This window comes from Actinia tenebrosa, unplaced genomic scaffold (assembly GCF_029948245.1).
Source record: "Actinia tenebrosa isolate PJP-AT-01 unplaced genomic scaffold, QUT_ActTen_1.0 PGA_scaffold12__29_contigs__length_12842862, whole genome shotgun sequence".
Taxonomy (NCBI): domain Eukaryota; kingdom Metazoa; phylum Cnidaria; class Anthozoa; order Actiniaria; family Actiniidae; genus Actinia; species Actinia tenebrosa.
Window position 1 is genome coordinate 5,879,461 of NW_028292572.1, and position 27,961 is coordinate 5,907,421.

General features: G+C 37.5%; 4 protein-coding genes across 4 annotated transcripts in view; 1 reads left to right on the forward strand and 3 right to left on the reverse strand.

The window, feature by feature from the left end:
* Positions 1–5,477, reverse strand: part of LOC116304067 (uncharacterized) — a 40,536-nt gene extending 35,059 nt beyond the window's left edge. The window contains exon 1 of the mRNA XM_089027954.1: positions 129–5,477. Within this exon, the coding sequence (XP_088884080.1) occupies positions 129–5,477 (5,349 nt within the window). The remainder of the gene's footprint in view (positions 1–128) is intronic.
* Positions 5,478–10,257: 4,780 nt separating this feature from the next.
* Positions 10,258–13,781, reverse strand: LOC148912108 (uncharacterized). The gene is made up of 5 exons (XM_089028518.1): positions 11,935–13,781; positions 11,500–11,573; positions 11,305–11,396; positions 10,859–10,968; positions 10,258–10,773 (listed from the first exon to the last, which is right to left on the reverse strand). The coding sequence occupies exons 1-5, from the start codon at positions 12,313–12,315 to the stop codon at positions 10,393–10,395; spliced, it is 1,038 nt and encodes a 345-aa protein (XP_088884644.1). The 5' UTR covers positions 12,316–13,781; the 3' UTR covers positions 10,258–10,392.
* On the forward strand, positions 12,788–20,513 carry LOC148912109 (uncharacterized). The gene is made up of 4 exons (XM_089027955.1): positions 12,788–13,223; positions 14,279–15,646; positions 19,939–19,954; positions 20,276–20,513. The coding sequence occupies exons 1-4, from the start codon at positions 12,788–12,790 to the stop codon at positions 20,511–20,513; spliced, it is 2,058 nt and encodes a 685-aa protein (XP_088884081.1).
* Positions 20,514–23,781: 3,268 nt separating this feature from the next.
* Positions 23,782–24,861, reverse strand: LOC116302425 (alpha-1D adrenergic receptor-like). The gene has a single exon (XM_031711715.1). The coding sequence runs from the start codon at positions 24,859–24,861 to the stop codon at positions 23,878–23,880; it is 984 nt and encodes a 327-aa protein (XP_031567575.1). The 3' UTR covers positions 23,782–23,877.
* Positions 24,862–27,961: the final 3,100 nt, after the last annotated feature.

Genomic DNA, 27,961 nt, shown 5'->3' on the forward strand with positions numbered 1-27,961 from the left:
CTCACACTAGTTTTTAGCTAGTTATATCTTCTAATTTAAAAGAACTTAATTTGAAATGACCTCTTGGCAAGGGAATTAGGTATTTTCATAACATAGAAGTAGACTCATGCAGCAAAAATACTTCTTACCTCTGTTCTAACAGTAGATTTCAAGGTTACTCTTTCGATGTAATCGCGATATCTGTTGAAGTGCCGCATGGTGAATGGAATCCCTTTCATCCCTGCCTCCGAGTCATCAAAAACTTTAGACGTTCTGGCGGCAAATGTTGGCACAATGCTCGTTTTTCGTCTTGGACCAAGTTTGCGATCAATCAGACGTGCTATTACAGTTGTTCTACAAAGTTCATAGCTGTTCTTCGTGTTCTCAGATAAAGCACCAAAGGTTTCATCAGTTGCTAAAGCAGACGTTTCTTCATCATCGTGGCTCGCTGTGGGCATCAAAGGATCTTCCACAGGCCTTATTAGGGACTGCACATTTTGTTTGATATAAGGAACCTTTCCTTGTAGAATAACGGATTTTCCCTCTACTTTCATAAGAGTAGCCTTGAGATTTTCTGCTCCCTCGTTCTCCTTTTTTTGATCTTTCTCCTTGTCGACTTTTGAAATGATAGAAAGGTAACTTGCGTCTTGACAACTGGAAAGAGGCGATAGCTTTGCAACAGCAACTTTTATTGGCACTGATGGTGTAGAATAGCTCCCAAATGTAGGTAATTCAGACATTAATATTGGAGTCGAAGATTTTGATTTTGATTTTTCTTTATTTTCTTCCGAAAAAGGTGTGTCCAGTGATGTTTTTGTCTGTTTGCCATCAAAAGATGAATGAAGCAAGTCGATATCACTTGTGGTTGTAGTGCGCTTGCTAAGTTTATCCTCGGACACTTGTAAGCTGTCGCCATTATTCCTGACTATGTTATCAAAATATGGTGTGCTTACTTCCCCTTTCCTGACTCCAGCATCAGGTACCGGTGTATTAACCCTGTTGACCTCATTAACTGGCAACATTATCTCATCTTTCCTGATATTATCCTTAGATACGACTGCTGAAGTGGCTTTGTTCTCGGATAGAGGTAAACTTGGTTCAACTGGAAAACTGGCCCCAACCGACTTTTCCACGAGTACTGGTGAACAATCCTCTTCATTGCTGATGGTATTTATAGATTCTGGTATACTAACTTCACAACTTTTGACCTTATACTCGGGTTTTTCCAATGTCATCCCAACTTTAATCCCGTTTTTCTCAGTTACTGATGAGCCGGCTACAACTTTACTGACTCTATCCTCAGACAGTGGTAGGACGGATCTTCTAGCTTTGTTCGTATTTTCATGTACCGTTAAGCTGACCCCAAGTTTTTGGCTGGATTTGTTATCAGGTACTGGCGATGCGACTACGGTTGTTGTCGGTGATGTGGTCGCAACAGTAGGCCTTTCACTCGATGGAGTTTCATTCAACATTCCAAACTTGGACATGATCGCGTTGTACCGCTCACTTAACGCTGCAAATCTTTTTTCCGTTGGTATTGCATCATTCAATGTTCTACTTTCGTTATTATCTTGCGCCTTTATTTGCTCTAAATTATCATTATTCGTGCTGCTCTTGATTTGTAGAGGAGAATTCTCAAATTCTTCAAGGAGTGATCCAAAGCTGTCAAGTTCTCTTTCAATACCTTGATCAAGATTTTGATCGACGTTCATTTGTTTCTTGCCAAGTTCTTGGTACCTAGATTTGTCTGTTGAGTTGTCTAATGAAAGAGCGTTCGATTTTTCTTCCTTCTTTTTCGTCAAAGAAACTTCTTCTTGATTAATCCCTGAAGAAAAGAAATGTTTGTCTTGCTTACGTTGATCTTCTTTCTCTTTCTCGGGGGAAGAAGCCGGGACGGTGATTACGAGAGATGAAGATAGTGGACGCCTTATAACATTCACATATGTCTTGCGTTCTCGCGGTCTCTCTTGTATATTTTCGATGGGAGTAACCTTAGATACGTCTGCTATAGATACCTTGACTTTCTCAGGTTTGCGATCTTTTACTTCTTTACTAACTCGTTCAATTATTGGCTTCTCTTCCATTTCCATAACCTGCTTCTTAGGAACCGAGGTCACGTTCTCCTCAATATTAGTTGTTTTTGACGTCTCGACATTTGGCGCAATGCCTTCAAGAGCTCTATCACTGTTATCCTTAGGTATTTCCTCCATATTAGATATCAATGAATGTCTCCTTGGCGCTCCCTGGTCTTTCGGCGTATTAGGCACCGTGGTAGTAACGTCTTTCTTTTCAGTGAACTCTGAATTTATACTAGCTTTTCTTGTAACCTGAGGCGACTTCGTATTCCTCTTTCTAGTCACTGGCGAAGATGGTCTCTTAGATGCTTGTGCTGTTGCTTTTGGGGAAGGTTTTGAAGGGGTCTTACTTGATGATTTACTTTCATTTATTCCCTTTCCACTGATAGTGGAAGAGGACCCTTCCTTTGTGCAGTGATTTGACTTGGTAAACGCAGAAGGACTTGGAGGACAACTGGAAACTGTTTTCGGTGTTGTTTCATTATCGAGTGTCCTTTTCACATTTCTTGGAGATGAAGACTCCTGCTTCATGCTCCGATTCTTCCTGTCAACAGCTGATGGACTAGAAGGGCGATTGAGAGGTGTTTTAGGCGGTGTTTCTTTAGCAGGTGTTGTTCCTTTTGCACTCTTTGAGGAAGAGGAATCTTGCTTGATGGCCTGATTCTTCCTTGCCAAAGCTGAAGGACTTGGAGGACGACTGAGAGATGCTTTAGCAAGTGTTCCTCTACTATTATTGGAAGTTGCCACCTCGTGCTTTATGCCTTGATTAGTCCTTGTAATATTCGAAGGACTGGGCGGACGATTTGAAGGTGTTTTGGCATCAGCTTTTCCATTTGTGCTCTTTGAAGATGGCAACTCTTGTTTCGCGCCCTTTTTCTTGGTGACGATAGCAGAAGGACTTGGAGGACGAGTACTAGAAGCTGTTTTTGCTGGTCTTTCCTTGTCAAGTGTTTCATTTACGCTCCATGAAGATAAGGACTTTTGTTTGATGCTTTGATTCTTCCCATAAAAAGCGGAAGGACTTGAAGGACGAGTACTAGAAGATGTTTTCGCTGGTCTTTCCTTGTCAAGTTTTTCTTTTACGCTCCATGAAGATAAGGACTCTTGCTTCATGCCCTGATTCTTCTCATAAAAAGCTAAAGGACTTGAAGGACGATTTACGCTAGGAGAAGTCTTGGGTAATGGATTAGATAAGGCTCTTCCTACTGGTACTTTTCTCTTGTTCTCTAATTTGGGCGATTCCGGAGGTAGAGTGCCTTTTTGACTGGACGTTGACTTTAGGACTTTCATAGGTTTTGATACTGGTATTTCTTTCACCGAAGAACGTCTGGAAAATGTCGAAACTCTGCTTTGGAGCATCTCGTTTGCACTTTTGGACAATAAAGACGTTTTTGCTGGTGCTTCTAATTCTTCTCCAGTGAGGCTTTCATTTATCTTCTTGTGATCATTCTTTACAACTTCGAAAATTTGTTCGACTGTTTTAAGATCCTTTTCTTTGTCAGCTCCATAACGCTTTTTCTGTTGGGTGAACGCGCTATTTCTGCTTTGCTGTGATTCAAGTCCTGAAACAAGGCAGTTGCCGGTGGCTGATGTTGTAAAATCTTGGTGTAATTGACAATCTGGTAAATTTTCTCCTTTGACTACACTTACATTATCTTTTTTTTGATTCTTACAATGCCCAGAGAAAAATAACTTATAATCAGCTTCTGAGTTAGTGTTTTTCTTTTGGATCTCCTCCACCTTATCCTTCGTTCCGTCTTCATTCTCTTCATCCATGAGAAGCGGAAAGGATAATCTTAATGATCTTTCAACTATTCCTGTCCAGGGCTTTAACGAAGCTATAGAATTCCGCCTTCGTATGGAGGCTCTCATCTTTTGTCCCAAAGCCTTCACAAGGTTTTTTGATTCAATGGAACCTTTTGTAACGCCATTTTCTAAAATACTAACATTCTTTTCGATACTCAATGGAAAATCTGGTAAATCACCGTTTTGTGCAGAAGCAGGATCAGTTAAACTTTTCTGTCTTACGTCTTCGATTACAGACATGCTGTTTCTTCTATTCGACGTTTTGGAAGCAGTTGCATTTGGCGTCAACTGAGGTTGATCTAGCGACGTTACTTCACGATGCTCAGGTTTGATCTGTTGTTTGTGAGAGCTGTCATCCTCCTCATCAATTTTTTTTTTAGGTCCGTCTACTTTAGTATCATTTCGTGGTTTGATTATTATAGCTTGTCTGAAGGCTAAAATATTTGGCAAACTACCCGAACGTCTTCTCATCAGATCTGTAGCAGGTATACTTTCATTGCTATCACTTGATCCAGATGAAGAGAAACTATTTTTCTTGCCTTCTTCACTAATTGATGGTAACGCGTGTAGCAGACACCTCAGGTGTAAGTCACTAGTACTGAATCTTCGCCTGCGTTTTGGAGCTTCTACTGTTTGCATTTTCTCATGTAGTAGCTTTTCATCGACAGGAGATACTGATGACGATGACCTTTCAGATCCAGAACTTTTAGTAGTGAGAGAAGAAAGCGAATCTGAACGTTGTCTATTTTTCTTATAATTCGTTTGTAAACGTTCAAAAATATTGGTATTCTCATCTTCGTTTACATTGTATGCTATCTCATAGTTTGACAGCGCTTCTTTCAATTCCATACTCTCGACATCTTCATCGTTGTCCTCATCTGAATCATCTTGTGCATCCTGTTCTTCGACGTTTAAATCTGTTCTATTTGGGTCACTCTTTTCTTTCGATGGTTCAATGCGTAGTTCGAAACTTTCACCGTTTGCTCCATTAAGGGGACGTATATCATTGTGAGTATTCTCTGGATACGGCAGTTTTTCAAAGTCATCTCTCCATTGCTGCATCTCCTTTCGCACCTCATCCCGCCACGACTGCCTTTGTCCCGACCCACTTTCATCATCAACATCTCTTGGTTCTTGTCCTATGTCATTTTGATCAACTTTACTGTCCTTACAAAATTGTCTTTGAAACAACAAATTTGTCTGACTAAGGGCATTGAATTCGTCCTCCTCTTCTTGCATTTCAGGTATAGGTTTTAGGATATCGATACAAGACAAGTCAGCAAGTGTAGCACGGCGTTTTCGTCTGTGCGACTTCCGAGATGGTTTCTTTTTTTGTGGCCCTGTTGCTGTTAGTAGAGCCTTTGACTGATCGTTATTAACGTGAGATGACGCAGCTATAGCCACGTCATTTGTCGTACTAGTTGCATTCTTTTTGTACAATTCTTTGATTCCAAGAGAAACTGTTTTTTGCTCGTTGCCATTACAATCGGTTGCCTTTACAGACTTTTCTTCATCTTTACATATTTCTTTGTTCTCCTTTTCCACAATGTTTGGAATACAGACTTTGAGAATGTCACTAAGGCTGCGGCTTCGTCTGATTTTACGTTTTGTTTCCATAGCGATTCATAAACCAACCAGGTCACTTAAGTTCTCAGCCAGGTCACTTAAAGCGGTGAATTAAGCATGGTATTTGACTCGCAATCTTTCTTGGGTTTTCTGCTATAGAATAAAATAAATACAGTACCGTTATGATCTACTTAACCTATAATGCCTTGGGGTAATATTTTGCATTTGGAAATACACTGCAAGATAATGTTATTATCGAGTTAGTTAGATTCTGACACTTCATTATTCGACAGGATTTAACGATGCCTTTCTGGCACAAGTACATGAAAAATAATAATCTGCATGATTTACTATAGTCTCTTTGGAATATCCCATTTTTTGCTTTTTACTTCTTTATTTACAGCCGTTCTCAGTCAAGCCTAGTTCCAAATGTCGGTGACACCCCGTTGACACCCCGGCGATACCACCGCAGGTACTACCGGGGACGCCACTCTGATCATGGAAACACTTTGTCACCGGCATCGCAGACTGGGTAAATTTGTCGCCGGCATATGTCTGCAAAATTTTAGTCGAGTTCAAATCTTACGGCATGTCGGCGTAGTCCCCAAATGTCCCAGACTGTCCCAGACTTCTCGGCGATGTTAAATGTATATGGGAAAATAATCGGCAGTCTACCTGCGATGTTGACAGCCGCGTGCCACGATGCAGACATTTTGGACTAAATTAAAGATTTTAGAGGTTTAGAATATTTCAGTCTTAAAAAAAGATCTTAAAATATCTTTAATTCAGTCTAAAATCTCCCTCAAGATATTGCTTTTTTATTGCAGTTTAATTGATTGACGGTCGTTTTAATGCTAGACGCGCACTAGACATGGTACTTCGTGGGTCGCACTTCAACGATAATTAATGCTAGTAAAATGAGTACCCCGGGCCCAGCTGAAGAGCTATTTAACAAATTGACATCAGTTGACATCCTGGGCCTATTCTGTAATTAGGATCTATCAAGTCGTTAAGCCTTTCAAATTAAAGCTTATTTTATATCACTTTCAAATTGGAGAACCAAGAACAATCAATCAGCTTTAAAACCTAAACTTCAAGACCGTTTGCAACACGTGTATTTTGCTGGTGCCAAAGTATTTTTTTGGTGCCAATCAAAAAACAATCCTTACGACCATGTAGAGCTATCAGTCATACAACTCTGAGCAAAACATTGAAGCATATAAGAGCATTTTTGAAATGAGCTCGGAGCGAACAAAGTGACCGTTTTTTTGTGTGTAAATGTATGGCGAAAATTCGCTGGATGATATCTAATATCATCCAACATGGCGGCCAAAATTTCAAAAAAACTATTCATTGACAACAATTTATCAAATTCATTTTGAACATGTATTAATAAATTGATAATAAAAAATTTTCAAATTGAATTTAAAAAGTTGTACAACACTAAAAATGCTTGATTTGGGGAAGATTTTTCATCTTTTTGACTCAGTCATCTAATCAACGTAAGTGCTACGCGGTCCACATATTCTAATCTACGTAAGGTGAGTATTACCGATTGGGGAATGAAATTTGCACAACTCTAAAACAAAACGGTGAAACGATCTGAAAGTTCTACACTTCGTCACATTATAGTTTTCTAAAAGATATCAAAAGATCAAAGTTTATAGCATTCATAATTAACTTTAAACTGTTATTTTCTTGGTCTATGATGTCACGTGTAAACGAAGAGACGTACGATTTACGTAACTGGCATGTTCAAATCGGAACATTGAAAAACACTAATAATTTAGGAATAGGTACAAACAACTTTTGTTTTGTCAGCATTTTCATCTTGTTTCTCTTTTTCGCTCAGAAAATAAAAAGTAACTGTTGTTTTATCATATCTTAGAACTGAATCTTTCATCAAGGCACTTCTTTACCAAATATTCAAGTCTTACAGGCGTATGTTTAGATGGACCGGTAAAATAGAACCTGCGTTTGTCAGTCCCAAGTGACTCATCAATGACAGCTTTTCTTTATCCAAAATTTTTTACAAAAGGATCAAACTGATTATGAATAAGGGGTCATCATCTTAGTACTTCAGTCTAAATGAAAATTCTTTTTAACTAAAAGATATTAATATTCTAGGACACTCTCGACATATAGTATTTGGGAACATTTGTGAAGCCAAAAGATATCAAGAAACATCAGTTTGTTTGATTTCAAACATTGACATGCATCCTTTGTTCAAAGCTAAACAAAAAAGGCACAAAGTTCACTTGGATTGTTTTGCCTTTGTTTCAACTGTCTGTGCTCGTTATTCAACAAGTACTTCGATTTTGTCTCATATGGAAATATTAACGACTTTAACGAGCCGAATAACGACTTTAACGAGCCTAATAACCTAAACCAGTACATTTGTACCCTTATATATTTAAAAACTCTACTCAATAACAACCGTTTGACGTACAAATTTTCCAAAGATACTCAAAAAGTCAGCCTAAACTAGTGTTGTTAGGTTCAGATGATAATTATTTATTATATTACCATCGGTATTGTCATATAGTCTTTTGCTTGCCAACTAAGATTATCTGGTGTTGTTCTCTTAAGATTTTGGTTGACATGCACAACTCTAAGGACAAAGACTATTATAAATAGAAGAAAATGTATTAAATCTTAGAGCAAGATTATCACACGCTAAAATGAAGCGCGCGGGAAAAATCTCGAAGAGGGAGAACTTGTAATAATTCCACGAAGGCACGGCATGGCGCTTGCGCAGGAAATGGTACTGAGGGTTCTAAGTTTTAGTAAGAAAATAATCTGAATAAAAAGACTCTGCCCCTGTAATAGAACTTACTTTCTTTCATACATGAAGAGGTTTTTCATTATTATGACAATATCGATATCGCAATGGCCGTGGTCCAATAAATATTAGAAGTTGTTGTCCGCGATGGATTGATGCGTTGATCAATGAGATCTATCCACAGATTTTACGAAAAGCCGGGTCAAATTTTTCCTAATTTTCTTAACTCGTTTTCCAAAATATGCATGCAGATTTCTTGCTTAAGCAATGCAGGGTGTATTAGATTTTCAGTCTCGACCATACAAGAGTGGAGTAGATTTTAAACTTTCAGCGAATGCTACGAGTACGAAAGATTTTCTCAGCAATTAATTTTAACGATTTACTCTCAATAAATAGCCGATAAATAGTCTATACTTTTGATAAACTTTTAAGACTTCGTCCGAGTCAGCATTTTTCCGTTTAATAGTTCTGACTTCAGTGTTTAATAAAAACAATTTGCCAAGAATATCGATAAGTTATACACTCGACGAAAAAATGGATTTGTCATGTAGGCAAACATATAGACAAATATATGGGCAAATATCATATTTGACTAATAGTAAACAATATTTGCCCAATGACTGTATATGATATGTACCTACACATTTATCCCATGGGCACAGATGGCAAAGTCCGTATGGCCCAGTAAAATCCCAAACGGCAAATATATAGCAGATATCATATCATCCATACATTTACCCGGTAGTAAATGTGAATGCTCATTTGATATGTGCACGTATTTGCCCAGCCCGTATATGTGTTTTATGTCTTACGTATACCCTGTGTTTCCCCAGGCCGTATATGTGATTCATGCCTTACATATACCCTGTATTTTCCCAGGCCGTATATGTGATTAATGCCTTACATTTACCCTGTCTTTGCCCAGGCCGTATATGTGATTAATGCCTTACATATACCCTGTATTTTCCCAGGCCGTATATGTGATTTATGCCTTACATATACCCTGTCTTTGCCCAGGCCGTATATGTGATTTATGCCTTACATATAACCTGTCTTTGCCCAGGCCGTATATGTGATTTATGCCTTACATATACCCTGTGTTTCCCCAGGCCGTATATGTGATTTATGCCTTACATATAACCTGTGTTTGCCCAGGCCGTATATGTGATTAATGCCTTACGTATACCCTGTCTTTGCCCAGGTCGTATATGTGATTAATGCCTTACATATACCCTGTCTTTGCCCAGGCGGTATATGTGATTAATGCCTTACATATACCCTGTATTTTTCCAGGCCGTATATGTGATTTATGCCTTACATATACCATGCGATATGCTCTGACCGTATATGTGATTAATGCCCCCTTAATGCCTCAGATGTACCAGCGCGTCTTAGCCATATTTGCTCAGTTGAATTATGCTCATCATATTTGCTAAATTTAACTATATTATCAGTCTTCAGCTATTGTCACTTATGGCAGGCCAAAAAAAATAGAAACGATATATGTCGTGACAACCACCTCATACTTTAAACATAGCTAACCTATACTAAGAAGCAGGAAAAAAGACATAAATCATACTGAAACATTTTTATTGTGAATTTCCTTTTCTTGACGACTGATTAACTATGAACAATTTGTTAACTACAACTAATTGAAAATGCTAGTTCTGTAAATTAATTACAGGTGTTTGTTTCATCTTGTGACAGAATTTGTGAAAGGAGATCATAATATATTTAGTTGTCAATCGATCTGTGGCTTATGTACGATTCTTTTTAGATATTCTGTAGTAGTACACTTCATTTATAACTGCAAAAACTTAATTAAGGACACCGAACGTGGTTGGGTTTCTACGAGTTTTATGAATTAAATCTTGTGTCACTGTTCCTCCGTTCCTTTGGCCTGATTTCTAGGGTTTTCCTTCTTCTTTCGATTATTTGAACATTATACTTGTTTACTTTAAGAAATCCAAAGGTCAATAGGCTTAAATAGCCGCTGCTATACCGTTTGACCTTTGGATTTCTTCAAGTAAACGAGTATAACGTTCAAGTAATCGAAAGAAGAACGAAAACCCTAGAAATCAGGCCAAAGGAACGGAGGAACAGTGACACAAGATTTAATTCATAAAACTCGTAGAAACCCCAACCACGTTCGGTGTCCCAGTGCCCTTGATTTGATAAAAACCTTTAGGCTCTCAATGCCCATTCGGGACCTCCAGATGGCCTTGGGCGTCTTGACGGCTCCCCGATTTTCCGCTTCAAAAGCATGGTGAGACTGCGCTCTGACAGCCTCCTTTTTGCCTTTCGGTCCATGCTTTCCATGAACTGATTAGCTAGGGGGCTTCTCCATGGCAGAGGGTGTTTTATTAAAACTTTACTCTGCTTAGTAGGGCCCCCTTCGTTATTAGAGCCACTGTCCGCTGTATCGTCATCAGCCTGGTCATCCGCCTCTGACATCGACTCCTCTGATGACATATACTCCAGTTTCATAATTGCCTTGACTTTCTCTTTGTCCCCTGGTGATAGCGAGGTTGACAAGTCCGCTGCCTTGGATCTGGATTTTAGGAGCTAAAAGAAAAAAGAAAAAAAACCACCGTCAGTCAAAGTTTCTTATTAAACAAAGTCATAATCGTTGCAAATTCAGTTTACTCACATTTTGTCTTCTTTGTGTTTTCCGCTGCATCTTTTGATGCCTTCCAAGGGCCCCTGAACGCTCTCTTTTGTTTCTCTTTCTTCTCGTCAGAAAGTGACTTTTAAGGGCAGCTGAAATTATATCAAGTACCCATATATTAAAACTTGAGACAAAATTTGTTAGAAGTTTTGGCATTTGGCCGACAATTACTCCTTTAGCATCCATTTGTTTTTGCTTTGTTTTGTTTTGTTTCGTTTTTTTTCTTTTTTTTTTTTTTTTTTCCATGTTATTTTATTTCAAACTGCTTCCCCTCCCTTCGGCATTTGAATATTTCTAAAAGGATTTCGTTACCCCCCTCCCCCCCCCCCCCGACCACCACCACCCTTTGTCCTCACCCCTCCCCCCCGGGTTAACTTTGATAGGTGCATAAGGCCTTTCGCACTTCGTAATATAAAATACATAAATACCTTCTAACTCGACGGCAGAGACATCCTTATGAACATTCAGAACTCTATCCCTTATTGCGTTATTAATATGTTCGTTGACGTCATCTCTGAAACTAATTAGGAAATGCCATATTTGAGTGGTAAGTGGAAACTTAATATGGAAAGAAACTATGGATGATTCAGACAAGATCATTTTTATTAAATTTTCATACTTACGCTTTAGTAAAATCCCATATAAGAGGGTTTTCTTCCCTGTCCCGTAATTTCTTTGCTACCAAGCGTACTTCAGACTGTAATAACATAATATAATTCATTAAAATCATAAGATGTACCTTAAGTTATTCTTAGACATAGTAATAATGTTTTCAGTATTTGTATGGCTGTGATTGTATAATATTGGGAAAAAAATCGAAATCAAATCAATTCCTTTACAAAAAAGGAAATTATCATTATCATTCAGTGTCTTGTTATTGGAAATCAATAGTAAAGTTTGGTAGCATTAACCACTACCATGGCGGGTTTCCCGCCAATTTTAGCATTGCATAAATTATACCGCTGCATAATTATACCAACTACTCTTCGCGCCAAGAATTCCCAGTAAAATTATCAATAAAAATAGCTTGCTTTTTTAAATATTGCCACTTTACTTACTGCAACAGCCTTTGAGACAGTAATCTTGGTCTTGCTGTTGTCCTTGTTCTGCTGGCTTTCTTTTAAGGCGGCTAGTATTTGGCGGTTTTGTGCTTGCAGTTCTTTAAACTGTTTCACAATCGTTTCGAAATTTGAAGAAATTTCTTCTTTTTCGCTGTCGGGGTCAACGTTCTCATTCTCGCTTGTTGCTTGCAATAGGCGATTTCTGTGTTCTCTTAGCACATCCTCGTTACCACCAGGGACAGAGGGAATAAGTATGTTAAGCCTTTGAGAATTGGCGCCATTTTCAGTATGTCTACTGGTACTGCTTGTACTGGTAGTTGCAGTAACAGAATGGATTGGCATTGGGCGTCCTGGTAAAGGTGTAGATGTTCTTCCCATTTTTTGATCGCGACGAATGAACGCAATTTATAAGCAAAGATATAGAATGTGCGGGAAACTAGATGACCGACAGAGTTTGTTACCTGTTTGTGACCAAAAGGCGAATGAACGAATAAGCACATCCACCGAACAAATCTACCCCCTATCTATCACGGCGTATCACGTGACTTGTGATGACATATACGTTCATATAATGAAGTCTAATAATAAAAAAAGGAATAACTGTCTTATAAAAATGCTGAAGTTGTATCCAGGATTCATGTTAAGTAATATATTTATTATCTTAAAGCTATTTGCTCCATTTTATAAAGTTATGAAATTTTTTCTAAAGCCTAGATTCACGAAATATCATTGCAATAAACTTGATTAGCTTCTAGCTCTAAAACCATCGTACCATTATCTGCCGCCAACAGTGACAGCTCTAAGGAAAAGGGCGCGGTAATAAAGATCCGGCGTGCTTTTGTCCAGTGGCATGTGGTTGATGGACGTGGAACTTTATTACGCTGGAATATGGCTGTTAGCCATTCAAAATGCTTGGATTTTGAGTAATTATCCCAATGATACACACCGTCTTTTTAATTATATAGTTCTGGAAAACAAAATGTCTTCTGCGATGTCAAAGCGTTATCATTGCTTTCATTGTAACGAAGATTTACATTACAGAGTATTTTGCCGTCACAAAGAAGAATTTTATGATCCTTTAACAAATCAATGGCAATTACAGCGGAATGACGACGAAGACTCAAATGATAGTATTTTCACTCACGAGATTGACGGCCAGAACGACACTTCTTCTAATGACTACAGCGAGATAAACGTTTTGGACCAAACTGATCAAGACTCCTCTGATGTGCCAAATACAAACCAACCATCAAGTGACGAATTCTTACCAGCTACTTCACAAAAAGGTATTGATGTTATACGTTTATTTGATGATTAGATTATATAATCTTTAAATGTTAAAGTCAAACTGCATAGATAAAAGACTGAATCTTTAACAAGCGGCTGATTTGCACATGATCTAGCTCCCCTATTGGATTTACTACCAAGCATTAGTGTTATTGAAGCGAGATTAAGTTAGAGGTACAAATGATTCTTTTCTATTTCTATCTTAGCCTCGTTTTCACCGTTACTTTTAAGAAGGGTGCATTATTAAGTAATCGGCTTATGGTTGCCATTAAAACCTCAGTGTTCATTCAGAAAGGTTCATTCAAAGAGTTTATAAAATCATAGCTAGAGATAACTCATTTAAAACGCCAAAAAGAATTTACTATGTTCAAATGGATATTGCTGTACATTTTTGTCTCCAAATCAATTCATGACTGTGGTCATCCTGAGATAGCATGGTATCCGGCAAAACATGTTTGTCAAGTTAGAGAAATACAATTATAAGTAATTTATTTAATATGTCTCTTGGGTTTTTTATTTTCGATTTATCATTTTTCTTTCACGAATTATAAATTGTTGTTTTGCTGACTTAGAAATTTATATTTTATTTTCAATGGAAATCATTTATTTTCAGAGCAAAATTTGGGTCAAAATTATACATTTAGGGACCGGTCATTATTTAAGTTGGAGGTAGAGGGGGGGGGGGGGGGGGGGGGGGTGGAGGAGAAATTGTCAGTGACGCAAAAAAATTTCAAGGCCCCCCATTTGAAGGCATCCACGTTTATCGAAAACCCCCCATGGATTGTAGTAAAAAATTTAAAAATTTTCCCTAAAAGTCATTTTTAAATTTCAAGACTTTCACTAGCAAAAATTTCAGGCCCCCCCCCCCCCCAATTTTTTCTCCCCCCCCCCCCCCCCCCCAACTTAAATAATGACCGGTCCCTTAGCCCATGAGGTTTTTTTTACTGACATTTTTTTTTCTAGTATTATAATGGTTTCACACTTTATCTTATACTATGTTGCAGTTATGCAATGCCGAATGAATAAAATACATCGTATTTGCTTATGTTTAAAGGAGACGGAATAAATAACTTTGAGGAAGAAGATCAAGTGTTTTGGGATGACAAGTTGGACAGTGAATCTGACCATGAAGAGATAAGAGGAAATGAAAGAAGGAGATTGGTTGAAACTTGGGATATTGATATCGAAGACGTAGAAAGAGATTTTGAACAATCTAGTGCAGAAATAAGCGTTGCCGTCGAAGCAAGTTCCCGAGTGACCCTTATTAACTGGATTGCCTTGTTTGTGTGCTTTTGGTCTGCATACTTTTCTGTACCAGACCGAGGCATTGATATTCTCCTCGCCTTTTTTAAAGCGATTTTTGAGGTTTTGTGTGAGCTTTCGCCAATCATTTTCCCAACCGCAGTATTGGTTTTCCCGAGCTCCTTCAAACTCTTGAAAAATTATCTTTCTTTTAAAGATAAGCATTCAAAGTATGTTGTTTGTCCGAAATGCGACACCCTATACCGTTTTCAAGACTGCATAACAACAAGATTCGGGCGTGTCATTGCTAAACCATGTTCTCACATTGCTTTTCCGAATCACCGTCAATTGTTTCGCCGCACACCTTGTGGAGCGGAATTGCTTAAGGAAATTCGTTTGAAAAATGGACAGACAAAATTGTACCCACATAAAGTTTATTGTTATAAAAGCATCAGAGACACTCTAACTCACTTTATTAAGCGACCAGACTTTGTACAAAAATGTGAGATTTGGAGAAATCGGAATGTACCGGACGATATTTTAGTTGATATTTACGATGGCCAAGTGTGGAAAGATTGGCAATATTTTAACGGCACTCCTTTCCTTGCCCAGCCTAATAATTATGCTTTTATGCTGAATGTTGACTGGTTTCAGCCTTTTAAGCACAGTGTCTATAGCGTTGGAGTCATATATATGGTCCTCCTAAATCTTCCGAGAAAAGAAAGGTACAAAGAGGAAAACGTAATAATAGTTGGGGTAATACCTGGTCCACACGAGCCCAAATTGAATATCAATACGTACTTACAACCACTTGTAGCCGAATTGAACTTATTGTGGCACGAAGGCATCCAAGTTCGGCCTCATGGGAGTAGAACAGCAAGATGTTTTCGAGCTGCCCTCCTTTGTATTGCTTGTGACATTCCTGCACTAAGAAAAGTTTGCGGTTTCTTAGGATGTACTGCTCACCGAGGGTGCTCAAAGTGCACAAGATTTTTTCCCGGAGATTTTAGTAGCATGGATTTTTCAGGTTTCGAAGATGACGATACACCAAGGACAAATGAAGAGCATCGAAGAGAGGCTCAGAAAATACTCAATGCAACAACCGCTGATGAACGAAACCAAATTGAAACTTCCACTGGAACAAGATATTCTGAACTCTTACAGTTACCTTACTTCGATTGTACTCGTTACCATGTTGTTGATCCTATGCACAATTTGTTTTTAGGGACAGCAAAACATTTAATGAAAAATGTATGGCTAAATGCTGAAACGCCAATTATTTCTAAAGAAAATTTGAATAAAATCCAGGAAAAGGTAGATGACGTCAAAGCACCATCATTTATTGGGCGTCTCCCGAAAAAGATATCAACATCGTTTGGAGGATTTACTGCTGATCAGTGGAAAACATGGACTCTCTTGTATTCTGTATTCTGCATTTGGAATATCGTTCCAACAGATGATTTGGAGCTGTGGAGGTTATTCGTATTGTCCTGCTTTCACCTTTGCTCTCCACTTATTACAACTGAAGAGCTACAAGAAGGACATGATTACCTAGTGGAATTTTGTAAATCGTTTGAAAAAAGATATGGAAAGGAACGTGTTACGCCAAACATGCATCTACACCTGCACCTCAAACAATGTATTTTAGATTACGGGCCTGTATATTCATTTTGGCTTTTCAGCTTCGAACGTTTCAATGGGATTTTAGGAGCGTTTCGAACTAACAATAGATCTGTTGAAATACAAATCATGAGAAAATTTCTCCAAAAGCATGAACTAAGAGATATCCCTTTACCAGAGAGATTTCGAGAAACTTTCCAACCAGTATTTCAACTTCTTCAGGAGGCACAACAAGTAGGAACACTTGGCGAAAGCATCCCATCAATACCATCAACACTTAATCTTTCAGTTGGTCAAGTACTACGTTGCTTAGAGTGGAGCAATATGAATGCATACTCATGTTTTTCACCTCGATCCATTGATGTTCTTGATGATGACTATACAGAATATCTCTTTAAAGCTTATGAAACAATTTTACCTCAACACTCGGTCATTGAATGTGTTACCGATACGTTTGAGAGAATTAGTACCATTGGATATTCGGGGACAAAGCTAGGGTCCTCTGACTCTAGACTGGAACGTTCTTCCTTCATTTTTGCAAGTTGGTGTGGCCAATATAGTGGCAGTATTGAGACCGATTCATTTGACTTGCGCCCCGGTGTTGTCGATTTCTTTCTTAAACAAACCATTATATTTGATGGCAAGCAGGAATCATTGTGTATGGCAAAGGTTCGATGGTATCAGCGACATCCAGAAAGACAGGATTGGCAGACCACATGAAATTTGGTGCAGAAACTTGTTTGAAATGGAAGGGCCCTCTACATTCATTCCCATACAAAGGATACACAGCCAGTTTGTTGCTGCTTACGATGTTATTGACAAAGAAAGAGTATTAATTGTTTGTCCTTTACAACGTAAATTGTACGGATGATGGAGATGACAGTAAAGTATCATCCAGGAAAAATATTCAAAGCTATCAAAAATAAACTGTTTGAACTGTGCATCAGTAACTAGATAGTCAAAATGAAAATTGAATGAATTCTTTGATGAGTTTAAAATTAGATGAATTAAAATAATTATGAATGAAATTGCATATATTGCCAATAAAAAAGATGAATTCATATGTTTAGACTAAACAAAATTGATGCTTCAAATAATATTACAGATGTTAGCGGTTTGAAATGCAGCTGAGGTTAATGGGTTAATGAGTTTTCTTATTGTCACTGGAAAAAACGCATGTACGACTTACGCATATTAAAAATACATCGTCCGCGTTTTTTCCTGTGTGTATCAACGCATATAACCTCACTTTCATGACATCAAAGCAAAACAATGATTGAATTAATGTGGTCGCAACATTGATGTCATGCGTTAGGAGAAAAAATTGACACATATGACTGAGATGGACCTGCATGCACTCCCCCCTCGTAAGTCGTAAAAACAAGCCAACATCCATCATAATTCAGTTGAAAAATTATTGATTTGTTTTGAAAAGTTTTGATTGCAATAAATTGAAACGGAAACCTCACATCGGATATACTCAGTTTGGGGTATTGTATTTGCTCCCCAGGTAAATATGGGGCAAAGCCTAGTGCAAAGTTGATTTCATATGTGCCCTTCATTTGACAATAGGGCAAATATAGGGCAAAAACGGTTATCATATATCCCCACTGGGTAAATGCGTCTAAACTAAGGGCAAATATATAACATATTTACCCATGTGTTCAGATGTATGGCAAAGCAATGGCAAATTTATTAGAAATTTACCCCGACCTTTGCCTGCATAGGCAAATGTATGGGCAAATATAGAGCACCATATTTGCCCAACATTTGCCAAGCGGACATATGATGACCAAATCCATTATTTCGTCGAGTGATATAAACCATACCAAAGTTTGAAAACAAAACGTGAGCATAAAATTGAGGGAGTTGACAACTTGATTTATCAATTACAGTTATCTTATAAACATTTAAACCAATGATGGCTTGCAAAAATGACCCCATCGAAATAGTTGACATTAAGATCTGTAAGATGGCGATGATAATTGTGAAGAGAATCAAAACAATAATAATAAGTGACTGGTTTTTCTCAATCGCTAAAAAAAAATATTTGTGAAGCTCGGTAAGCGAGCATGTTGGAATAATAGTAGTGATAATGGGAGAACGAGTCGGTATACTCTCAGCTAATAAAACTCCAATCTACACATTTTTAAGTTTCAGGCAAATATTCTAGTACCTTGATGAAAAAGCCATTCTTGCCAATCCCAAAAGGTTAGACCTCTTATCAGTTCCAACAAGTATATGTACTTAGGGAGCGGTCATTAATTATTGGGGGGGGGGGAGGGCCGGTAAATTTATGGGGAGGGCTGCGATTTTTTGGGCCCTCCATTAGGGAGGGCCAAAAATTTTTGGGCGCATGCTAGAGGGAGGGTCGCAATTTTCTGGGCCCCCATATAATCCACAAAAACCTCCTGTTCAATATGTATCCCACCTATAAGCTAGTTACAGAGTATAAGCCTCTGACTTTTTTGGTATGCAGACAAATTCTATTGATTTTATCAAAAACATTATTAATGAGTAATAACACGTCCAAACCATTTTTTCTTTGTATGTATGTTTTGTTCTACACACTATAAACTCGCAAAAATGTAAAAATATCTATGATTGAGCTGCGATTGTTGTACTTTCATTGCTGCTACCATTATCAACATCAACACTATCATGACCATCTATTAAAATGAGCATCTAAATCCACATTCTTCGCCTTGATTATCAGGATTATTGTAATCAACATCATCATCATCACGTACAACATTATCATAATTACCATAACTATTTTTTAAATCGGTATAAATATTGACACGTGTAAATTGTCTTTATTATATAATTAACTATGAAATATATATATTTCTCTATTTCGAAAAATTGATATCTTCACACGTGAAAATAACATGTTATTTTCACGTGTGAAAATAACACCATTGCGATGGCTATTCAAAAATACACGAAAAGAATTGCCTGAAAAGGCCAAAACATACTTCATTGATAATTATATAATAAACAAAATATTACATGGGCGCTTGAAGATACGCAATTTATCTTCTCGTGTTGAAAATCTCTCACTCGTTCGCTGCGCTCACTTGTGAGAGATCTTTTCAACACTCGAAGATAAATTTCGTATCTCCGCGCGCCCATGTAATATCCTCTATTCATTATTATTATCATTATAAATTGCTCTCATCATCAATGCTGACATCATCACCATCATCGTCGTCGTCATCATCAACATCATCATCATCACCATCATCATCACTATCATCATTATTATCATCATAATTATCATAACTAACCCTTGCTCATTATCTACATAGTTTTTTCAACATTTATATCTTGATTCAACAGCATGCGTAAATGTTGTTTTGCTCTTTCATCCAGGTGAGGTGATGATTTAGATATAAGGGCTACTGCCCATTTTCTCTCTCTTTTACCAAGTTTCATGATAATTGGATCCTGCAAATCTTGATGAATAAAAACATCGTCTCCTTGAACTGATGGGGCTATTTTCTTAAGTATTTGCACAGTTCTAGCATTTTTTCTAGCTGTGTTCCTTTTTTCTTTTTTTCTTCTTCTCGATTGTTCTGTTTTTGTGCTCGCGATTTTCTCTTCATTGCGAAGATGTTGAAACGAAATGCCGATGTGCAATCATCCAAGAGCTTGATAAGTCGGTTTTGTAACAAACTCATTTCTTCTTGCAAAGTTTTTGAGGATGTAATGATCCGTTCATCAAAGCCGTGTGCAGTTTTTTGTCCTGTCAGAATTCTACCCGACGAGTGAATGGTACTTCGTAAATGTTCTTTGAGGACGTTCTTAAGAGTAGTTAGTGATTCTTTGATACTTTTTATATTTTCTAAGTTCTGTTTGATAGAGTGTGAGTCATGTGGTTTGAGAAGTACGTGGTTGAAAAACAGCTAGTAGCACAATACTTAGAACATCTTCATCATCTGGAGCAAAGGAAAAAAAAGAGGGCAGAGACCAGAGAACTTACAAGGAAGGAAGAAAAGAAGAAATGTTTCAATGACTTTAATTGGAAGGTTTATACAGGGATAGAGGTCTGAAAAAATAAAGGCGTCAGTACTCGACGTGTATATAGAAAACAAGCGATTAAAATCTCCAGGGGAGCAAAAAAAACCCCGAAAAAGTGGATGCTGTGACAATGGATATTGCTTGGTCACTTTTGCCAACTCAACAGCCTACTAAACAATAGATTTTACGAGACTGACGACAGTGATGATGATGACCAAGATGAGGATGATGATATAGTGGTTGAAGAGATTGGAAGCGATGACGATGATCTTTCATCATTATCCTCTTCAGACACTGAAGATGAATTGCATCAAGAAGAAGAACAAATTGCTAGTCTGTTGAACACCACAAGATCAGGAAGAGTTTGCAGAACTTGGAGGGAGAGAGCAAGTGTTGCTGACTAAATGTATTTTATAAAGAATAAGTGCCTCGCAAGCAACACCACATATCAATCTAACTGCTATGCATGCTTATAGTTTGCAACGTTCCAGATTTATATACAAAAATTAAAGCTATTTATAGGAGGGGGAGGGCTGTAATTTTTTGGGCTGTCTTGTCAGAGGGGGCCAAAATTTTTAGGCTCAAATTCTATGTGGAGCCAAAATTTTTGATCCCTAGTTTCAAATAATTTACCGGCCCTCCCCCCCCCCCCCCCCCCCCTCCCCCAATAATTAATGACCGCTCCCTTAGCATTGTAAGTGCTGTTAACTAACTACCGTGATGTGTTGTAGTTTACTATGCAATAACGTTTACAATAGCTAGGTAGAATAGTAAATAGGTAAAGCATTGGGGAATTAAAGCATTGTAAACCAAGAGAACAACAGAGTCAAGCCATCCATCGCTCGAGTGATCATCACTTATTCTCTCGAAGCTGTTCATTCTTAACTACTTGACAGCATTTAGATGAGTGTGGCTAGAAGTCGAGGGTCGAGGGTCGAGGGTAAAAAGTCGAGGGTCGAGGGTAAAAAGTAAAAGCACATCTTTTGTCGCATTTAAATGCCTAGTTAATGTGTACGAAGATACAGACAATTAGTTTTTCTATTTAAAAAAAAACAAAGTTAAGTTTTTCAACTCCAATTGAAGTATCTTTGTCAATATAGATACCATCTGGAGGCATAATTCGATTGCTTCAATAAATCCATTATTTTATCAGAAAATGGTCATGAAAAACTTCCAAAGCCAATGTGTAAGCTTTAGAGCAACCGTACAACTCACAGCCGTCAGTACAGTAATAGATAGTGTATGGTATGACTCACAGCTGTGATATCTAATAACAGTTGCACGACGTACGCGTCTTAATAAATATCGAACAGACCATTACGATTATAAGCATCGAAAGTTACTACATAGTCATGGCAGACTGAGTCGCCTTCAATAAGCCGTTTTGCAAGGCAAAACCGAAAAGTGATAAGACTGTACATTGCTTTTATAGGTGAACATATAACTGCATGGTCTAGTGTAGCCTAAAGTCTCAATTTGCCGCCGCGGCACTGCAGTCAGTGAAACTTCTTCTTCTTGACAGCATAGTCTGTTTGATTGTAGTCTCTCTCTGGAACTGAAACCAGATACTCTCTTAGAACTATTCCCGGGATTAGAACTATTCATGGCGGTTCATAATGCAAACAATTGCAGCACAGTTATATTATTACAAAGACTACTATTTACAGTTATATTACTATGTTATTTTTGTTATTTTTTACTACCAGGCTCAGAAGGCACGTGATTTTTATATTGTTGGTAAAGTTTTATTTAGCAAGACTTCCCCTTCAAGATTGACGTCTTAATTGGAAAATAAATACAAGTTGCCAATGGATGCTTTGCGAAATTTGATCTTTATGTAACCGGCGGCAAGGCGCTCAAATCACTAAACAGATTGCAAATGTGTTGGCAAAAGAGTTTATTCACCACTCAGCTTAGTACATCACAAATCAGTACAAAACGAGAACGAGATTACAGCTCTCTGTCTTCTAACGACGCGAGTTCTTTGTCTTGACTCTGTGGTTCGACGCTCTTCCAAGTTCTCTTGCTATACTGACTAAATTTACTTAAAAAGCTCTATTTATGCTTGAGTCTGCATTCCTCATGTATTACAATAATCCACGCGCAATACGCCCAAGGCGCACTTGTTCCGTAAAACGTGGCTTATGCTAACATTACTCATGTAATCCCAGGAAATTAATTAACTACTTGTTTGCAGATTTCACTTGATATAGAGGAAGAACATTCCTTAGTATCCGAAATTATAATTAAACTAATTAAAACTAGGTTAAAGTCCGATTTACTATCGTTCAAAATAACGTTCTTTTGACTCTGTCACATTTAGTCGATTTCCTGTGGTTTATTATCTATAGATGGCATTTCGGCGATCATCCGCATTTCGTTGCATCTGATTCGAACAACTGCTACAGTTCTACTACTTCTGTTTGCTGTGTTTTCTTCGAGACTTTATTTGTAAACTTAAGTTGTACGGTTGCTCTAAAGCTTACACATTGGCTTTGGAAGTTTTTCATGACCATTTTCTGATAAAATAATGGATTTATTGAAGCAATCGAATTATGCCTCCAGATGGTATCTATATTGACAAAGATACTTCAATTGGAGTTGAAAAACTTAACTTTGTTTTTTTTTTAATAGAAAAACTAATTGTCTGTATCTTCGTACATATTAACTAGGCATTTAAATGCGACAAAAGATGTGCTTTTACTTTTTACCCTCGACCCTCGACTTTTTACCCTCGACCCTCGACTTTTTACCCTCGACCCTCGACCCTCGGCTTCTAGCCACACTCCATTTAGATCGGTTTATGACGGATAATCAGATGGGCTTTTATTGTTCAAATCATTAGGTGTACTTAACTATATAATCTATTCCAGGAAGCAGGAAATACGTGGTACAATGAAATTTCCAGTCATAGGAAATCTTTCAAATTCAAATCTTTCAGTTAATAACTGTTAATTGTCTCTCTCTTTTGTTTTCTTCCTGTATTATTTTGCCTGTTTGCAGTACGACGTTTTGTCTTCTTCAGGTCTGGAGTTAAAGCGCGCAACTAAGAGCAATTTCATGCCATTTGCATTGGTTATCTTACTGACTTCTAATATTCTATCTGCCTGCATAGGAAGAGTTTTAGAACGTACCGCAAACAGTTTTAGAGAAAAAGTGAGTAAACTTTACAATAACCAATATATACTGTCACCAAACATACACTGTACAATTATTAGCGATCCGAGACGATTGAGTTAATAATCCTGATGAACCAGGCCAACATTCCCTCGCCATTTATAGCTACTATAGTAATTTTTTATAACCTTATTAGTGAGTGCTATTAGTCACGAAATGCGGTGAAAATGCAAAACTGGCGAAACCGGTTGCGATAAATATCTACAACAGAGATGAAACCGTCGTTTAAAGATTATTCATCGTTTTTCTTCTATCAAAGAATAAACATACTAGTTTCTTCACAGAGCCTTTTCTTCCTTTGATCGTAAAAAAAGCCATTTTCGTTGCAATATAAAGATGAGTGTGTTGAATGTTACCGGTACTGAAGTGGTGAGTTTTCTTTTTATTCTTCTGAGAAAGAAAGAAGGTGCTTTTCGAAGACTAGACTCCAGTGATAAAACGTATAACTGAGCCGGAAAAAAGTATCTGACATCTGTTATAGCGATATTGGCTTTCTTTAAGTTTTTGTTCTTTTGTCCAGTATTCGTGGGTGCAAAAAATGGATTCATCTGCAAAAGTCAGCAGGCGATTTGACAATGTTACTATCTTTGTTTAGAGTTCGACAACTGACAGAGATGAACTTTTATGAATACCAACCATCTTAAAAACAGTCCTCTTAGCAAAGTGGCGTATGATTCTTATTCTCCAGCAATAAATGAGAGGATTGAGACTCGAGTTTAAAAATGCAATTGGAAAGACGACGTTGAGGACACCACGAGAAAACGGGTCCCATTCGAGAAGAACGCAGACAGCCAGTGCTGTCATGTAGAGTACAAAGCAAAGCACATAAGTCCCCACAACGTATAACATTGTAACGACTGACTTTTTCATTTGGGACATTTGAACACAAGTGATGATTCTGTTATGAAGAGGGTCTCCGGTTTCATCTGGGTTTACTTGTATAACAAGCTTGCGAACTGTTTGACCAATCTTGATGTAACTGATAACAGTCGCCAACAAGAAGAAAGAAAACACTGTTGCAAAAGCAGTTACTAGAGACTGGCAGTTACCGAAACAAAACAGCCTACCAACAGACATCACCAAGCCAAATACCCACAAAAGCATCACCACTTTAATTACTCGACTAACTGGAACAAGCTCTTGGTACCGTAGATGTAAGCGTATGGCAAGGTAACGGTCGAAAGAAATAGCTGCTATTGTCATAAATGCAGTTGCAGTAAAGGTAAACGCCAATATCTCACTTCCCAGGCCAGCTATACAGTATGGGAGAAATTTTTCTTCCATTTCGCTAATTTTATACAAGGCACACAGCGGTTGGACGATCAAGCCCACCCCAAGGTCCGAAACCGCCAAGCTAAATAGAAGACAATTTGAAGGAGTGTGAAGACTTGGGTTTTTCAATATGGTCATGAGGACTACGGCATTGCCGAGTGTTGCTGGAATGGCAAGAAGGGCGTTCACAGTGCTTGAAAAGATGAACGTCCACTTTATGTATTTGACATGGTCGAATGTCACAAACAGAAAGTAACAGCTTCCAGTTGATCCACTAGTATTGAATGAGGCGTTTGCGTTCATTCTAAACTTTGAACTTTGTGCGCGCCGTAGAAGTGAGGAGCAGTTATAAGAGGAGCAAACAGAGAAAACCTGTGTATATAGGCTGCAGCAGCTGTAACTAAGTCGTATCTCTATTGGTAATTTAAAAAGTATTGAAAAGTTCACGTATTATGAATGGATGACACCAGACACAAAAGCAATAACAATGAAAACTAAATTCTCTTAAAATATGGCTCACTTTAATAAAAGCCTTCAAGTTTCCGCTAGGCCGTTTCTTAAGTAACCTGGAGTGAGCAAAACGTACATTGAAATCTCTTGAAATTTCATAAAAGAAAGAAAGACAGTTTTGACGAATAATTATAAATTGAAGTAAAAAGTACATAAACGTGTTTGAACTGTGGCTTACAAAATCCCGTGTGTAAATACAAAATTGAATGTCGCAAAAAGACTTCAATTGACTCCAATATTGTAGATAGAATATTATATTTAACTTCGCAAATAAACACCATTGAAACTGCAGGGTTTGGGAAGGAAATTAAAGATAAATAGGTAGCTGAAATATTGTGAACTAATGGTTACATTTTACATTTATCACTATAAATCGTTCTAAGTTACATTGACAACGGCATACAATACTGCTTCAATTGTTTAAAGTCTTCACATCTATAATCACGTCTAGTATAACGGGTTTGCGAAGGGCAAATATAAAAATGTCATCGAAGATAGCATTTGTGGTTATATTGTTTGCTAAGATGAAAACAATAAAACAAAATCAATATTTTTTTCAAATTAAAGAAATTTGACAAAAATTGGCTTGCCAGATGACTATGTCTTTAAGACTAACCTCGTGATTAGACTGGCGCGGCGAACTTCCATCCAATATAGTTTTTCTTCTTTAGCACCAGGTCTTAAAATTGACCATGAATCAATCTTTTCGACACTGCGCTTTATTGCGAGCTCTTACGCTGCGAAGCACTCACAGGCAAACAGACATATCAATCAAACGAGGGAAAAGCACACAGATCGATTCTATTAACTCAGTATTTCTTTCAATTGATTCGAGTCTTAATCAATTATTTTCAAATCCTCGCAAAATGAATTGCGGTCTAGTCACGTCCAACTTTACAAGTTATATAAACTTTGAAATTTCCAATCGGAAAGTCTGTAAGTTATGGTAAATTCGAATCACTGTAATATTAAGATTTACACTGTTTGTTTGAGTTTTAAGAATATATCTAGTCGGTATCTTTGCTCACCTAACGTATACCAGTCCACCCTATAGTACTTCTTTACCAAGAAGTTTCAGAATACAACTTAATTTTATTCGTCTTGACATTTTAATCTGCTGCTTCTCAGTCGTAGTTATTGAGTTGTCGTTGGCGTGGGTGCAATTAGCACGAATGAAGCTTGAAAAATTAGGATGTTAAATTCCATGAGCCTTCCGAGGCGAATGCAATTTTTCTTAATTTTTGTGCTTCGCGAGTGCTGATTTTTTCAAATTGCAGGAGAAACCATTTGATTTTCTTTTAATAATATGACCATCAATTTTTTTTAGGTCAAATACAAATTCTCATTTCATGGCGTGCGTTCGTATGATGAAGCGAACTTTCCTTAATTCGTTTTTTTGAAGTTAAAAATACTACTACTAATAATGATAATGAAAGACATTAATTTTATTGTAAATAGATTTTTTTTTTCACTGTGATTTCACGTTTTTGCACTGTGATTTGGGAAAAATTACCGAGTAGCCAACCAATCAGAATCGAGGATTTTTGATGGTCATGTTATTAATGATGGTAATTGAACTGAGTGGAGTGCAATTTGAACCAAAATCATACGAGTGATTACAAAATTGCACGACACGAAGTTCAATTACCACTTAATCATATCCTTTTTGTAATCATACACAAGGAAAAGACACAATAAAGGGTGCAGAATAATCAATTTAATGTAGAAGAAGAAGTAAATCAATCAGGTTTTTCCTGGTATAAAATAAACGATTTATCAGCAAATCATTGAATATTCATAAATAATGCTAATCATTCTCTTCTCTGATTGGCTGAATATAAGAATTCTGTTCTGTGATTGGTTCTTTCAAAAGGATGCGATTAAGAGCTCAAAAGGATGCGATTAAGAGTTCCTAAGGATGCAATTTGGGAATTAATCGCACTCCTTTGAATCAATCACATTGCAGGATTTGGTGGTGATTACAAAAAGGATATGATTAAAAAAGATATTGATCAAGGGAGGGGGGACTTTGTCCCAGTTTTGGGAATCGTGAATTTTCGGTCCTGCAGTTCAAACTGGGTCGCTGTAAGACGCTGTATCTGCTCTTATCCTTTCCAGTTAATCTGAAGTACTAAAGTAAAAATGACGTCGCTAGCTGCAAAACTGAGTTTTCAATGATAAAACCAGCGTGAAATAAAACATGTCCGCCATTGCAACAAATATATAAAACCAAGAGAATCCCCGTTCCCCATCATGTGCACACTTTGATGCTATTTTTAGAATCATTGATGCTATTTTTAACTCGTTAACATGCCCGCGCGATAATCATGCTTTCCTTTAACGGCTCGTTTAAGGACACGAAAAGCGCCATATTTCACTACTTCCACACCATGATTGGCAAATACCTTCAAAATCAGTAAAAAGTTGAAATGATTAAAGTATCATGTGCTCTTCATGGAAGATGTAACAGAACATCGAAAAAAGATCAAACCAGGATGATTTTCAGTATACGAACAAGCTAAAAACAGCGAAGACGCCATGGGGAAGGAAACCGCAAATAAAAAATGCGATGAAAATAGCGAAAAACCTACAGTGAAGACAGCCAAAAACAGCATTTTATCGTAGGGTTTCTATAGTAAATAAAGTTTAAGGTTAAAGTAATTAAGAAGACGATACGAACAACCAGTAGTTGTTTCACACAGAATCAGAACAACTATTTGCACCGAAAATGTGCCGAAGAAAATTTCTGTTTTCACATAGGAAAAAAACCTGCAAAGAGCACAAAATGATTTTTCACAATTATTAATATGTTTAAGCTTGCCAAAATACGGTATGTCAGTTTTACATTCAAAATACATTGCCCATTGAAAAAGGCGAATAAAATGAAAAAGTT

Bases quoted from the DNA above. Each gene is read 5' to 3' on its own strand.
- LOC148912109 (XM_089027955.1), top strand. From the start codon at position 12,788: ATGTGGTTGATGGACGTGGAACTTTATTACGCTGGAATATGGCTGTTA. The intron at 13,224-14,278 runs GTATTGATGTTA...TTATGTTTAAAG, and splicing joins ACCAGCTACTTCACAAAAAG to GAGACGGAATAAATAACTTT.
- LOC116302425 (XM_031711715.1), bottom strand. From the start codon at position 24,861: ATGAACGCAAACGCCTCATTCAATACTAGTGGATCAACTGGAAGCTGT.
- LOC148912108 (XM_089028518.1), bottom strand. From the start codon at position 12,315: ATGGGAAGAACATCTACACCTTTACCAGGACGCCCAATGCCAATCCAT. The intron at 11,397-11,499 runs GTAAGTATGAAA...TTTCCTAATTAG, and splicing joins ATATGGGATTTTACTAAAGC to TTTCAGAGATGACGTCAACG. The intron at 10,969-11,304 runs GTATTTATGTAT...ATATAATTTCAG, and splicing joins CTCTGCCGTCGAGTTAGAAG to CTGCCCTTAAAAGTCACTTT.